At 45.0% G+C, this 15,755-nt stretch overlaps 1 protein-coding gene and 1 long non-coding RNA gene across 3 annotated transcripts in view; one reads left to right on the plus strand and one right to left on the minus strand.

Moving 5' to 3' along the window:
* The window catches only part of slc15a2 (solute carrier family 15 member 2), a 359,727-nt gene that overhangs the window by 113,359 nt on the left and 230,613 nt on the right, over positions 1-15,755 (minus strand). The window contains exon 15 of one of the 2 annotated variants that reach the window (XM_073047617.1): positions 7,493-7,574. The exons of the other annotated variant lie outside the window; for it this stretch is intronic. Coding sequence (XP_072903718.1) covers positions 7,493-7,574 — 82 coding nt within the window. The remainder of the gene's footprint in view (positions 1-7,492; positions 7,575-15,755) is intronic. 2 annotated transcript variants of the gene reach the window in all.
* LOC140728617 (uncharacterized) overlaps positions 1-15,755 on the plus strand; it is a 79,961-nt gene that overhangs the window by 21,233 nt on the left and 42,973 nt on the right. The window contains exon 3 of the long non-coding RNA XR_012099123.1: positions 2,972-3,048. This is a non-coding gene — a long non-coding RNA (uncharacterized lncRNA). The remainder of the gene's footprint in view (positions 1-2,971; positions 3,049-15,755) is intronic.

Consider the following 15,755-nt stretch of genomic DNA (forward strand, 5'->3'; position numbering starts at 1 on the left):
CTGGAAGATTATTTATGTCCTCCTTAGTGAAGACAGAACCAAAGTAGTTATTCAATTGGAGTGCCATGTCCTTGTTCCCTATGATCAATTCACCTGTTTCTGACTGTAAAGGACCTACATTTGTCTTGACCAATCTTTTTCTTTTCACGTATCTATAAAAGCTTTTAGTCAGTTTTTATGTTCCCTGCCAGCTTTCTCTCATAATCTTTTTTCCCTTTCCTAATTAAGTCCTTTGTCCTCCTCTGCTGGTCTCTGAATTTCTCCCAGTCCTCAGGTGTGCTGCTTTTTCTGGCTAATTTATGTTTCTTCTTTGGACTTGATACTATCCCTAATTTCCCTTGTCAGCCATGGGTGCACTACCTTCCCTGGTTTATTCTTTTGCCAAACTGGGATGAACAATTGTTGTAGTTCATCCATGCGATCTTTAAATGCTTGCCATTGCATATCCACCATCAACCCTTTAAGTATCATTTGCCAGTCTATCTTAGCTAATTCACGTCTCATACCTTCAAAGTTATCCTTCTTTAAGTTCAGAACCTTTGTTTCTAAATTAACTATATCACTCTCCATCTTAATGAAGAATTCCACCATATTATGGTCACTCTTACCCAAAGGGCCTCGCACGACAAGATTGCTAACTAACCCTTCCTCATTGCTCAATACCCAGTCTAGAATGGCCTGCTCGCTAGGTGGTTCCTCGACATGTTGGTTCAGAAAACCATCCCGCGTACATTCCAAGAAATCCTCTTCCTCAGCACCCTTACCAATTTGGTCCACCCAATCTATATGTAGATTGAAGTCACCCATTATAACTACTGTTGCTTTATTGCACACATTTCTAATTTCCTGTTTAATGCCATCCCCAACCTCACTACTACTGTTAGGTGGCCTGTACACAACTCCCACCAGCGTTTTCTGCCCCTTAGTGTTATGCAGCTCTACCCATATCGATTCCACATCCTCCAGGCTAATGTCCTTTCTTTCTATTGCGTTAATCTCCTCTCTAGCCAGCAATGCTACCCCACTTCCTTTTCTTTCCTGTCTATCCCTCCTGAATATTGAATATCCCTGGATGTTGAGCTCCCATCCTTGGTCACCCTGGAGCCATGTTTCTGTGATCCCAACTATATCATATTCATTAATAACTATCTGCACATTCAATTCATCCACCTTGTTACAAATGCTCCTCACATTGACACACAAAGCCTTCAGGCTTGTTTTTACAACACTCTTAGCCCTTATACAATTATGTTGAAAAGTGGCTCTTTTTGCTTTTTGCCCTGGATTTGCCTGCCTGCCACTTTTACTTTTCACCTTACTACTTTTTGCTTCTACCCTCATTTTACACCCCCCTGTCTCTCTGCAGTTGTTCCCATCCCCCTGCCACATTAGTTTAAATCCTCCTGAACAGCAGTAGCAAACGCTCCCCCTAGGACATTGGTTCCAGTCCAGCCCAGGTGCAGACCGTCCTGTTTATACCGGTCCCACCTCCCCCAGAACTGGTTCCAATTCCCCAGAAATTTGAATCCCTCCCCCTTGCACCATTTTTGAAGCCACGTATTCATCTGAAATATCCTCCTATTTCTACTCTGACTAGCACGTGGCACTCGTAGTAATCCAGAGATTATTACCTTTGTGGTCCTACTTTTTAGTTTATCTCCTAACTCCCTAAATTCACCTTGTAGGACCTCATCCCGTTTTTTTACCTGTATCGTTGGTACCTATGTGCACCACGACCACTGGTTGTTCACCCTCCCACTCCAGAATGTCCTGCAACCGCTCAGAGACATCCTTGACCCTTCCACCAGGGAGGCAACATACCATCCTGGAGTCTCGTTTGCGGCCCCAGAAACGCCTATCTATTCCCCTTACAACTGAATCCCTTATCACTATAGCTCTCCCATTCCTCTTCCTTCCCTCCTGTGCTGTAGAGCCACCCATAGTGCCATGAACTCGGCTGCTGCTGCCTTCCCCTGATGTGACATCTCCCCCAACAGTATCCAAAACAGTATATCTGTTTAGGAGGGAGATGACCTCAGGGGACTCCTGCACTACCTGCCTACTGCTACGCTGTCTAGTGGCCACCCCTTCCCTTTCTGCCTGTGTAGCCTTTACCTGCGGTGTGGCCAACTCACTGAACGTGCTATTCACGACTTTCTCAGCATCGCGGATGTTCCGATATGAATCCAATCACAGCTCCAGACGCTCAATGCGGTCTGCCAGAAGCTGCAGTTGGACACACTTCCTGCACACATAGTCGTCAGGGACACTGGAAGTATCCCTGATTTCCCACATGCTGCAGGATGAACAAACCATGGGGCCGATCTCAGCACCATGACCAACCCAATACGTTGCCTCAACTTTTGAAACGTTCTCCTTTTAAAGGAGCTTACCCGGCCTTACCTCACTTGGAGTGAAGTTCATCCTCAGACTCTGCTTGCCAAAGCCTCTCAAGACAAAGCCTACCTACTCTGTCTCCCTCTACTCCGTTGCCCGCTCAGTCTAACTGTTCTCTTTAAATACTCCCGCTGCCTCACGGTCTGACTTACACGCGCTTGCACAGTCGTGCCCCCGTTAAACTGCCGAAGAAAAAGCTCAGAGTCATAGAAAGGTACAGCACAGAAACAGGCATTCTAGTCCATGCCGAACCATTTAAACTGCCTTCTCCCATCAATCTGCACCAGGACCAGAGCCCCCCATATCCATAAAGCTACTCCTAAAATGTTGAGTGTGTGTCTTCATGCTCCTGTACTTCCTCACTAATGGTAGTAATAGACAGGTATATGGAGGAATTTAAGGTGGAGGGTTATATGGGAGGCAGGGTTTAAGGGTCGGCACAATATTGTGGGCTGAATGGCCTGTACTGTGCAGTATTGTTCTATGTTCTATAATATTGATTCCATGAAAACTACCTCATTATTTTGTTCTCTTTCCAAATTACTTATTTTTTTTCTTTTTTTATAACTTATAGCCTGCAAAACACTAAATTTCAAACTTCTGAACGGACCACTTGAAGATGGATAGCAGAAGATGGGATCCATCATTAAGGTCAGCAATAATAAACCTGGTTCTGATTCTGACTCTTGCTTGACCCCACAATCTATCTCTCATTGATCTTGCGCTTATTACCATATATAACCATATATATAACAATCACAGCACGGAAACAGGCCATTCCGGTCCTCCTAGTCCGTGCTGAACTCTTAATCTCACCTAGTCCCACCTACCCGCACTCAGCCCATAACCCTCCACTCCTTTCCTGTCCATATACCTATCCAATTTTACCTTAAATGACACAACTGAACTGGCCTCTACTACTTCTACAGGAAGCTCATTCCACACAGCTATCACTCTCTGAGTAAAGAAATACCCCCTCGTGTTTCCCTTAAACTTTTGCCCCCTAACTCTCAAATCATGTCCTCTCATTTGAATCTCCCCTACTCTCAATGGAAACAGCCTATTCACGTCAAATCTATCTATCCCTCTCAACGTTTTAAATACCTCGATCAAATCCCCCCTCAACCTTCTACGCTCCAAAGAATAGAGACCTAACTTGTTCAACCTTTCTCTGTAACTTAAGTGCTGAAACCCAGGTAACATCCTAGTAAATCGTCTCCGCACTCTCTCTAATTTATTGATATCTTTCCTATAATTCGGTGACCAGAACTGTACACAATATTCCAAATTTGGCCTTACCAATGCCTTGTACAATTTTAACATTACATCCCAACTTCTGTACTCAATGCTCTGATTTATAAAGGCCAGCGTTCCAAAAGCCGCCTTCACCACCCTATCTACATGAGACTCCACCTTCAGGGAACTATGCACTGTTATTCCTAGATCTCTCTGTTCCACTGCATTCCTCAATGCCCTACCATTTACCCTGAATGTTCTATTTGGATTATTCCTGCCAAAATGTAGAACCTCACACTTCTCAGCATTAAACTCCATCTGCCAACATTCAGCCCATTCTTCTAACCGGCATAAATCTCCCTGCAAGCTTTGAAAACCCACCTCATTATCCACAACACCTCCTACCTTAGTATCATCAGCATACTTACTAATCCAATTTACCACCCCATCATCCAGATCATTTATGTATATTACAAACAACATTGGGCCCAAAACAGATCCCTGAGGCACCCCGCTAGTCACCGGCCTCCATCCCGATAAACAATTATCCACCACTACTCTCTGGCATCTCCCATCTAGCCACTGTTGAATCCATTTTATTACTCCAGCATTAATACCTAACGACTAAACCTTCTTAACTAACCTTCCATGTGGAACTTTGTCAAAGGCCTTGCTGAAGTCCATATAGACTACATCCACTGACTTACCCTCGTCAACATTCCTCGTAACTTCTTCAAAAAATTCAATAAGGTTTGTCAAACATGACCTTCCACACACAAATCCATGCTGGCTACTCCTAATCAGATCCTGTCTATCCAGATGATTATAAATACTATCTCTAAGAATACTTTCCATTAATTTACCCACCACTGATGTCAAACTGACAGGTCTATAATTGCCAGGCTTACTTCTAGAACCCTTTTTAAACAATGGAACCACATGAGCAATACGCCAATCCTCCGGCACAATCCCCGTTTCTAATGACATCTGAAAGATCTCCGTCAGAGCTCCTGCTATCTCTACACAAACTTCCCTCAAGGTCCTGGGGAATATCTGGTCAGGACCCGGAGATTTATCCACTTTTAAATTTCTTAAAAGCGCCAGTACTTCCACCTCTTTAATTGTCATAGGTTCCATAACTTCCTTACTTGTTTCCCACACCTTACACCATTCAATATCATTCTCCTTAGTGAATACCGAAGAGAAGAAATCGTTCAAAATCTCTCCCATCTCCCTCGGCTCCACACATAGCTGACCACTCTGATTCTCTAAGGGACCAATTTTATCCCTCATTATCCTCTTGCTTTTAATATAACTGTAGAAGCCTTTCGGATTTACTTCCACCTTATTTGCCAAACCAAACTCGTAACTTCTTTTAGCTTTTCTAATCTCTTAAGTTTCCTTTTACATTCTTTATATTCCTCGAACAATTCCTTTACTCCATGCTGCCTATATCTATTGTAGACATCCCTCTTTTTTCGAACCAAGTTTCTAATATCCCTTGAAAACCATGGCGCTTTCAAACCTTTAACCTTTCCTTTCAACCGAACAGGAACATAAAGATTCTGTACCCTCATAATTTCACCCTTAAATGACCTTCATTTCTCTATTACATCCTTCCCATAAAACAACTTGACCCAATCCACTCTCTCTAAATCCCTGCGCATCTCCTCAAAGTTAGCCTTTCTCCAATCAAAAATCTCAACTCTAGGTCCAGTCCTGTCCTTCTCCATAATTATATTGAAGCTAATGCTATTGTGATCACTGGACCCGAAGTGCTCCCCAACACATACATCTGTCAGCTGACCTATTGCATTCCCTAACAGGAGATCCAACACCGCCCCATCTCTAGTCGGTACTTCTATGTATTGTTGCAAAAAACCATCCTGCACACATTTCACAAACTAAACCATCCAGCCCTTTTACAGAATGAGCTTCCCAATCTATGTGTGGAAAATAAAAATCTCCCACAATCACCACCTTGTGTTTACTACAAATATCTGCTATCTCCTTACACATTTGCTCTTCCAACTCACGCTCCCCATTAGGTGGCCTATAATACGCTCCTATCAGTGTTACACCATCTTTCCCATTCCTCAATTCCACCCAAATAGCCTCCCTAGAGGAGCTCTCTAATCTATCCTTCCAAAGCACCGCCATAAGATTTTCTCGGACAAGCAATGCAACACCTCCTCCTCTGGCCCCTCCTACTCTATCACACCTGAAGCAACTAAATCCAGGAATATTTAGTTGCCAATCACACCCTTCCTGCAACCATGTTTCACTAATAGCTACAACATCATAATTCCAGGTATCAATCCACGCTTTAAGCTCATCCACCTTTCTTACAATGCTCCTAGCATTAAAATAGATACATTTAAGATACACTCCACCTCCCCCCCTCTTTTCATCCCTAGCAATGCATTCAAATTTATTATCCTCTTCTTTCTTCTCCCCTACATCTTCGGGCTGAGCGCATCCCTTCTCCATCACCTGCCTTTCCTCCCTCACACACTGTCTACTTACTTGATCTACTGGTGAACTAACCTCCTCTCCCATAGTTTCCTCAAATTGATTTCCGCCCCCTCATCTTACTAGTTTAAAGTCTGCCCTGTAGCCCTAGCAAACCTCCCCGCTAGGATATTGGTCCCCCCAGGATTCAAGTGTAACTCGTCCTTCTTGAACAGGTCACGCCTGCCCCAGAAGAGGTCCCAATGATCCTGAAACTTGAATCTCTGCCCCCTGCTCCAATCCCTCAGCCACGCATTCATCCTCCATCTAATTCCATTCCTACTCTCACTGTCACGTGGCACAGGCAGTAATCCCGAGATTACTACCTTTGCGGACCTTCTTCTTAACTGCCTTCCTAACTCCCTATACTCTCGTTTCAGGACCTCTTCCCCTTTCCTACCTATGTCATTGGTACCTACATGTACCATGACCTCTGGCTCCTCACCCTCCCACTTCAGGATATCTTGGACGCGATCAGAAACGTCCCGGATCCTGGCACCAGGGAGGCAAACTACCATCCGGGACTCCCGATCACCTCCACAGAACTGCCTGTCTGAACCCCTGACTATCAAGTCCCCTATTACTATGGTCCTCTTTCTTCTATCCCTACCCTTCTGAGCTACAGGGCCGTCCTCTGTGCCGGAGGCCCGGCCACTGTCACTTCCTCCAGGTACGCTGTCCCCCCCAACAGTACTCAAACATGAGTACTTATTGTCAAGGGGTACAGCCACTGGGGTACTCTCTAGTACCTGCCCCTTCCCCTTCCTGACCGTGACCCACCTATCTGCCTCCCGTGGCCCCGGAGTGACCACCTGCCTGTAACTCCTCTCTATCACCTCCTCACTCTCCCTGACCAGGCGAAGGTCATCGAGCTGCAGCTCCAGTTCCCTAACTCGGTCCCTCAGGAGCTGCAGTTCGACACACCTGGTGCAGATGTGGACGTCCGGGAGGCTCGGAGACTCCAGGATCTCCCACATCCGACACCGAGAACAACAAGCTGCCCTCACACTCATACTTCCCGAATAACTGAAAATAACAAGGAGAACTAAAAGATAAGCCTACTGTGCCCTCTTCAGCCTAAGCCCTCTGAGCCCAAGCCCTACACTCTGCTCCCGGCTCACTCCGCTGCCCACAAACGAAGCTTTATTGTTATGGTTTTACATTGTTCTACTTCAATACACTATATAATGGTCTGATCTGTATGAACAGTATATAAGATAAACTTTTCACTGTATCTTGGTACATAAATCAAAACTAAAAACCAAACATGACTATTTGTCCTAGCTGGTGAAGTGGGTGTCTGGTGGGTGGAGGGATTGGAGGGCAGGAGTCTCTTGTTCACACAAACCTGCACCTGCAGCTCCACAATAGCTGCAGCGATAAATGAGAGTGCAGCTAGGATCATTCCAATTGTCATTCGCCTCAGGGGCCTGTGCAGGAAGGAGAGGAAGGAATATGGTCAGTGGGGAGGAACATAAGGCTGGCAACTAGGGCAGGAGGATGTCACCAGGATGGAGAACAACTTGGGCCTTGTGGTGCAGCAAGCAGAGCCACTGCTTTGCTGCACCAGAGATCCAGGTTCTATCCTGATCTCGGTGACGCCTTGTGTGGAGACTGCACGCTCTGCCTGTGACAGTGTAAGTTTTCCTCCTGGTGCTCTGATTTCCTCCCACATCCCTGAGATGAGGGTTGGTTTCCCTCCCATATCCCACTGACGTGTGGGTTGGCGCCCTCCCTGTCATGGTCCCTTCTGGCAATTCCCCACCTTGCTATTACCTCAGTAATTGGGCTTCAATCCCCCTTGTCTAATTTCCAATCATTCCCAGTTCCACTTCATCCTCTACCCATCCCTGGTCGGCCCTGGTTGCACATTGCCCTAGACTTTGTTACTGGTCTAACCCCTTCCAGCGGAACACCGCTGTCCTCACCGTGGTAGACCAGTTCTCCAAGACGGTGCACTTTGTAGCCCTCCCTAAACTCCCTTATACTCAGGAAACTGCAGACCTTCTCGTCCGCCATGTCTTCCGTCTCCACGGAATCCCTGCGGACATCGTCTCCGATCGAGGCCCCCTGTTCATCTTGCAGGCATGGAAGACCTTCTGTCAAGCCTTGGGTGCATCGGTCAGCCTCTCATCTGGCTTCCACCCCCAGACGAATGGGCAGACGGAACAGGTCAATCAGGACTTGGAGGAGACACTACGTAGTCTAACGGCAAATAATCCGTCTACCTGGAGCAACCACCTCCCGTGGGTTGAGTACGCCCACAACTCTCTAGTGAGTTCTGTCACTGGAAGGTCTCCCTTCGAGTGTTCCCTTGGGTACAAACCCCCACTGTTCCCCTCACAAGAAGAGGAGATTGCGATGTCGTCTGTTCAGGACCATATCAATCGGTGCCTTAAGGTTTGGGAGGAGACATGCACTGCCCTACTCAGATCAGCAGATCGCAATAAAAAGACGGCAGACTGACACCGGACTCCGACCTAGGCAGATGGTGTGGCTTTCATCCAAGGACATCCCGCTCAAAAACGAGCCTAGGAAACTCGCCCGTCACTTCCTGGGGCCATTCAAGGTCAAAAGGGTCATCAATCCTACGTCCGACATAAACTGCCAATATCTATGCACATCCATCCTACCTTTCATTTTTTCCAATTAAAGCCAGTTTCCATCAGCCCCTTCTGTCCTCCGACTGAGACTCCCCCACCTGCCTATATCGTCGACAACCATCCGGCATACACTGTCTGACTATTGGATGTGCGTGGTCGGAGCAGGGGTTTCCAATACCTGGTAGACTGGGAAGGGTACGGTCCAGAAGAGCGTTCCTGGGTTCCCCCCTCCTTCATCCTGGACCCTTCCCTCATCCAGGACTTTCATCGGGACTATCCAGACAAGCCTGGAGGTGTCATGGTCCGGTCCATGAAATCCGCATTCTGGTTCACAGTCTGGTCTATGCTCCTTATTCCAAGTTTTCTGGGTTTCCCCAGTTTTTGTTGAGGCAGCTGATTCTCATTTGGGCTGGTTTCATAAATAGCTTCAGGATTCAGACTGGCTGCTGGATTGTTCCTGCCCAAACTCCCTGTCTGTATCCCTTCCCTTCACCTTCCTCCACCTCGCCTGGAGCCTCGCCTTCACTGCTGTCAAGTACAACCACTGGAGTAAGATAAGGAGCTGTCTTTTGTTGTTTTGAACTGTCTGTGTCCATGCCTTCGTTAGGTAGGCCTGGCTGTTTGCTGCCATCTAGTGTTGGGAACAGTCTTTGTGTCCTTGCCTTCGCTAGGTAGGTCCGGCCATCTGCCGCTAGATTGTGTTGGGAACCGTCTCGTCATATTCTGCATTCTGTGTATGTGTCCCGGCCCTACATCCTGTACCCAAGGAGGGGTCCCGGCTCTGTGTTCCATGTTCCTGTCTCTTTCTCGACCAAGGCTCTGCATTCCTGTCTCTTCATCGACCAAGCCAAGGCTTCGGGGTCTAGTCAAGTCCTAGCCCAGGCCCGGAATTCCTGTCTCGTCCAGGGCCTGTGTCATGTCCAGCGTCCTTTCTTCCCCACTTTCCTTGCTTCCTTCTCACACCTAGTCCTGTTCCTGGTAGTTCAGTGTCTGTGTCTTGCATTTGGGTCTGCTCCTAATGCCCCCCCTTATGACAGAACAATCCAGCCAAACTTGGACCCAGCGACACACACTGTTGTTTAACTCTCACTATCCTGGGTTCTCTCCTGTTGAGTTACTATCATGGTCCCATCTGGTAATTCCCCACCTTGCTATTACCTCAGTAACTGGGCTTCAATCCCCTTGTCTAATTTCCAATCATTCCCAGTTCCAATAATTCCATTCATAAATGCAGGATAAAAACCCTGTAATCACAACAAGGAGCTGCCAGTTCGCTGGTTGACTCTTGAATGTGTAACCTCATTTCGTGGTTCTTTAGGACTGTCAGTTCCAAGTTTCACATCGTGTCTCTGTGTCAAGACTCTCCTGGATACCTATTCCATGCTCGCGACTGTGCTAACGCCTCTTGATCCTGCCTCCATGCCTGTGTCCAGCACTTGGGTTCCCCCCACAGCCATGTCCTTGCTACATTCCCAAGTGTTGCAGATGTGAGGGATGGTCTCCTCACACATCCCAGAGACATGACATTTGGTTTACCTCCCACAATCAGAGATGTGAGGGCTGGTAAGTTAATGGGCCACTGCATCAGTGGTAAAATCCAGGCACTGAGAGGAAAATGGATTACTTTCTGGGTAGAACATGAAACTCCACATCTGGATCATGCCATTGAACAATTTTGATTGATACACTGTAGAAATCATTGTGTCTGAGTTCATAATGGATTGGTATGGCATCAGCTCTGCATGTGAGCACAAGAAACTGCAGATAGTTGTGGTCACAGTTCAGGCACATCACAGAATGACAAGGTTCAGCATGGGGTCTTCAGGGAGTTGGATACTAAGTTAAAGGGCAGGACCTCAAGGGTTACGATCTCAGGACTGCTATGTGTGTCATGTGCTAGTTAGGCCAGAACTAGGAAGATTATACAGTTTAATTAGTGGCTAAGTAGGTGGTGTACAATTTTTGGATCACTGGTTGCTCTTCATGGAAGGTGGGACCTATACAGAAGGGACAGTTTGCACCTGAACTGGAAGGAAGGTTTATTAATGCTGTGCGGTGGGAACCAGAGTGCAGAACAATTGGTGGAGAGATTGCAGAGGCAGATTTTGGTTAGACCTTGGTGTGACCAGTGTCTTGAGCTGCCTATATTCCAATGCAAGAAGTATCGTAGGAAAGGTGGATAATAGTGCTGAAGATAAGATAACTGGTTCAGAACCACAGGCAATGCAATGTGTAGTGAGGAGAGGCTGTTAATGGAGCAAAATTGCAGACAACAGGATAAGTTGCAACATAAAAGGCAGACAAAATTGAAAAGGGTGAATACAGGACTGAAGATGTTGTATTTGAATGCATGTAGTATATAGAATAAGGTAGATGAAATTACAGCACAGTTGCAGATTGTCAGATGATATTGTAGGCATCACTGAATCATAGCTGAAAGAAGATTAGAGCTGGAAGATTAATGTCTAAAGATACAAAGTGTATCAAAAGGACAGGCAGGAAAGCAAAGGGAGAGGTATTGCTCCGCTGGTAAAAAAAAATGAAATCAAATCATTAGAAAGAGGTGACATAGAGTCAGAAGATGTTAAATCATTGTGGATAGAGCTAGGGAACTGCAAGGGTTAAAAGATCCCAATGGGAGTTGTAAACAGACACCCAGCCAGGAGTAGGAATGTGGTCTACAAATTACAACCAGAGATATAAAATGTGTTGCAAAAGGCAATGTTCATAATCATCATGGGAGACTTTAATATGCAAATAGATTGGGAAAATCATGCTGGTGCTGGATTCCAGGAGGGGGAGTTTCTAGAATAAAGATGAGATGGGTTTTTTAGAGCAGCTCATGGTTGAGCCCACTAGGGGATCAGCTATTCTGGACTGGGTATTGCACAATGAACAAGTACCCTTTGAGGTCAAGTGATCATAAAATGATTGACGTCACCCTGAAATTTGAGGAAAAATTAGATGTATCAGTATTACAGTAGAGTAAAGGCAATTACAGAGACATAAGAGAGGATTTGACTAGAATTGATTGGAAAAGAACACTGGCAGGGATGATGGCAGAGCAACAACAGCTGGAATTTCTGGAAGCAATTTGGAAAGCACAGGATATATATGTGTAAAAGAGAGGTGAAAGTAGGTATCAGACCTTTGGAAAAGAATGCTTGAGATAGTAGTTGGGGACAACAAAATGACGGACAGACTGAATAAGTGTCTTGTGACAGTCTTCACTATAGAAGACACTAGCAGTATGGTGGAAATTCCAGGTGTCAGGGGTCATGAAGTGTGTAAAGTTACCATTACTAAAGAGAAGGTTCTAGGGAAACTGAAATGTCTGAAGGTAGATAAATCACCTGGACAAGATGGTGTTCACCCAAGGTTCTGAAAAAGGTGACTGAAGAGATCATGAAGGCATTAGTAATGATCTTTCAAGAATTACTACACTCTGGAAGTGTTCTGGAAGACTGGAAAACTGCAAATGTTACTCCACTCTTCAAGAAGGGAGAGGGGCAGAAGACAGGAAACTATAGGCTATTTAGTTTGACCTCAGTGCTTGGGAAGATGATGGACTCAATTGTTAAGGATGTGGTGTCAGGGTACATGGAGAGGCACATGATAAAATAGGCCATAGTCAGCATAGTTACCTCAAGGGAAAATCTTGCTTGACAAATCTGTTGTAGTTTTTTGAAGAAATAACAAGTAGGCTAGACAAAGGAGAATTGGATGATGCTGTGTACCTGGATTTTCAGGCGGCCTTTGGCAATGTGCCACATATGAGGCTCGTCAACAAGCTACGTGGTATTTCAGAAAAGATTCTAGCATGGATAAAACAATGGCTGATTGGCAGGAGGCAAACAGTGGGAATAAAGAGAGCCTTTTCAGGTTTGCTACTGTGGTGACTAGTGGTGTTCCACAGGAGTCTATGTTGGGACTGATTCTTTTTACATTATATATCAATGATATGGATAAAGGCATTGATGGATTTATCGCAAAATTTGAGGATGATGTAAAGATAGTTGGAGAGATGGTAGTTTTGAGTAAGTAGAGAGGTTACAGAAGTACTCAGATTAGGAGAATGAGCAAAAAAATATAGCAGATAGAATACAGTGTCAAGAAGTATAATGGCATGCACTTTGGAAAAATAAATGAAAGGGTTGACTAATTTCTAAATGGAGGGAAATACAAAAAACTGAGTTGCAAAGTGACCTGGGAGTCCTTGTGCAGGATTCGCAAATAGGTTAATTTGCAGGTTGAATCTGTGGTGAGGAAAACAAGTGCAATGTTATTTCATTTCAAGAGGACTAGCAAGGATGTAATGTTGAGACTTTATAAAGCACTGATGAGGCCCTATTTGAAGTACTGTGAGCAGTTTTGGGCCTCTTATCTTAGAAAAGATGTGCAGAAGCAGCAGAGCATTCAACGGAGGCTCAGAAAAATGATTCTAGGATTGAATGGTTTGTCATATGAAGAACATTTGATGGCTGTGTCTGGATTCACTAGAATTCAGAAGAATGAGGGGTGATCTTATTGAAACCTATCCAATGGTGAAAGACTTTAATATAATGGATGTGGAGAAGTTGTTTCCTATGATGGGAGAGTCTAAGACCAGAGGATACAGTCTCAGAATAAAGGGGTGTTCTTTTAGATTGCAGATGAGGAGGAATTTCTTTAGCCAAAACATGCTGAACCTGTAAAATTCTTTGTGACAGACAGCTGTGGATGAGAAGTCTTTATGTATCTTTATGGCAGAGGGTGAAAGACCCTTCATTGGTCATGGCATGAAGGGATACGGGGAGAAGGCAGGAGATTGGAGCTGAGAGGAAAATTGGATCAGCCATGATGAAATGGTGGAGCAATCCTGACAAGCCTAATGGCCTAATACTACTCGTATATCTTGTGGTTGTATAGTCTTGTGACATTTGACAAGATTGTACATGGGAGGTTTGTCAAGAAGGTTCAATTGCTCAGCATTCAAGATGAGGTAATAAAGTGCATTAGACATTTGCTTTGTGGCTGCTTCTCTGTCTGCAGGTCTGTGACTCATGGAGTGCCACAGGGATCAGAGCAGGGGCAATTGTCGTTTATAGAAACACAGAAAAACTACAACACAATAGAGGCCTTTCGGCCCACAATGCTGTGTCGAACAAGTACTTAATGTAGAAAATACTAGGGTTACCCATAGACCTCTATTTTTCTAAGTTCCATGTACCTATCCAAGAGTCTCTTAAAAGACCCTATCATATCCGCCTCCACCACTATCGCCGGCAACCCATTCCATGCAGTCACCACTCTGCGTAAAAAGCCTACCCCTGACATATACTCTTTACCTACTGCTAAGCACCTTAAAACCGTGTCCTCTCGTGTTAGGCATTTGAACACTGGGGGAAAAAGCCTCTAACTATCCACACGATCAATGCTTCTCATCATCTTATACTCCTCTATCAGGCCACCTCTCATCCTATGTCGCTCCCAAGGAGAAAAGGCCAAGTACATTCAACCTATTCTCATAAGTCATGCTTGCCAATCCAGGCAACATCCTTGTATCTGGATCAGCTGAAAAAGTGGGCTGAAAACTGGCAGGTGGAATTTAATACAAACAAGTGCAAGGTGTTCAAACATGAGAAAATCTGCAGATGTTGGAAATACAAAAGCAACACACACAAATATTTAAGGTATTCAGCAGGCCAGGCAGCACCTATGGAAAAGAATAGACAGTCAACATTTCAGGCTGAGAACCTTCATCAGGACTGGAACAAAAAGATGAGAAGTCAGAGCAATAAGGTGTGGGGAGGAGAGGAAGAAGTACAAGGCGGCATTAACATTCATTTCTCAAACTTCTGGTAATTACACCACCCTCACCATTCTCCCACTTCCGTTTCCCTGTATCACCTTATATCCTTACCTGCCCATCACCTCCCTCTGGTGCTCCTCCCTCATCCTTTTCTTCCATGGTCTTCTACCTTCTCTTATCAGATTCCCCCTTTTCCAGTCTTTTATCTTTCACCAATCAACTTCCCAGCTCTTTCCTTCATTGCTCCCACCCTACCTGTTTCATCTATCACCTACTACCTTGTACTTTTTCCTCCCCTCCCTCCACTCTATTGCTCAGAATTCTCATCGTTTTTTCAGTCTTGATGAAGATTTTTGGCCTGAAATGTGAACTGTTTACTCTTGCTGCCTAGTCTGTTGAATTCCTCCAGCATTTTGTGTGAAGTGCAAGGTGTTGCACTTCGTACAATCCACCAGGGAGGTCTTACACAGTGAAAGGGGGGGCACTGAGGAATGCTGTAGAACAAAAGGATCTGGGAATACAGGTCTATATTTCATTGAAAGTGGTATCACAGGTGGATTTGTTTGTAAAGAAAGCTTTTAGCACATTGGCTTTCATCAATCAAAGTACTGAGTATGGAGATGGGATGTTATGTTGCTGGGATTGTAAAAGAAGTTATGAGGCCTAATTTGGAGTATTGTGTGCAGTTTTAGTCACCTATCTACAGGAAAGAGGTAAATAAGGTTGAAAGAATACAGAGAAAATTTACAAGGACCTGTTTGGGTCTGGAGGACCTGAGTTATATAGAAAGATTGAATGGGTTAGGACTATATTCCTTGGAACATAAAAGACTCAGGATAGATTTAGACCATAAGACCTTAAGTTATAGTATTATTTGGCCTACCAACCTGCTCCAAATTGGCTGATCCAATTTTTGTCTTAGCTGCAAACTCCTGCCGTCTCCCAGTATCCCATCATTACCTGACCAATCACGAATCTATCAATCTCCGCCTTGAATATACATAAAGGCTTGGCCTCATTGGCTGTGGCAACAAATTCCACAGATTCACCACTCACTGGCTAAAGAAATTCCTCCTCATCCCCATTCAAAAAGGATGCCCCCTATTTTAAGGCTGTGTCCTCTAGTCTTAGACACGCTCACCAGAGGAAACATCCTCTCCCCTTCCACTCTATCAAGGCTTTTCACCATCTGATAGGTTTCAATGAGGTCACCCCTC

Source organism: Hemitrygon akajei, chromosome 5 (genome assembly GCF_048418815.1).
Source record: "Hemitrygon akajei chromosome 5, sHemAka1.3, whole genome shotgun sequence".
Classification (NCBI taxonomy): domain Eukaryota; kingdom Metazoa; phylum Chordata; class Chondrichthyes; order Myliobatiformes; family Dasyatidae; genus Hemitrygon; species Hemitrygon akajei.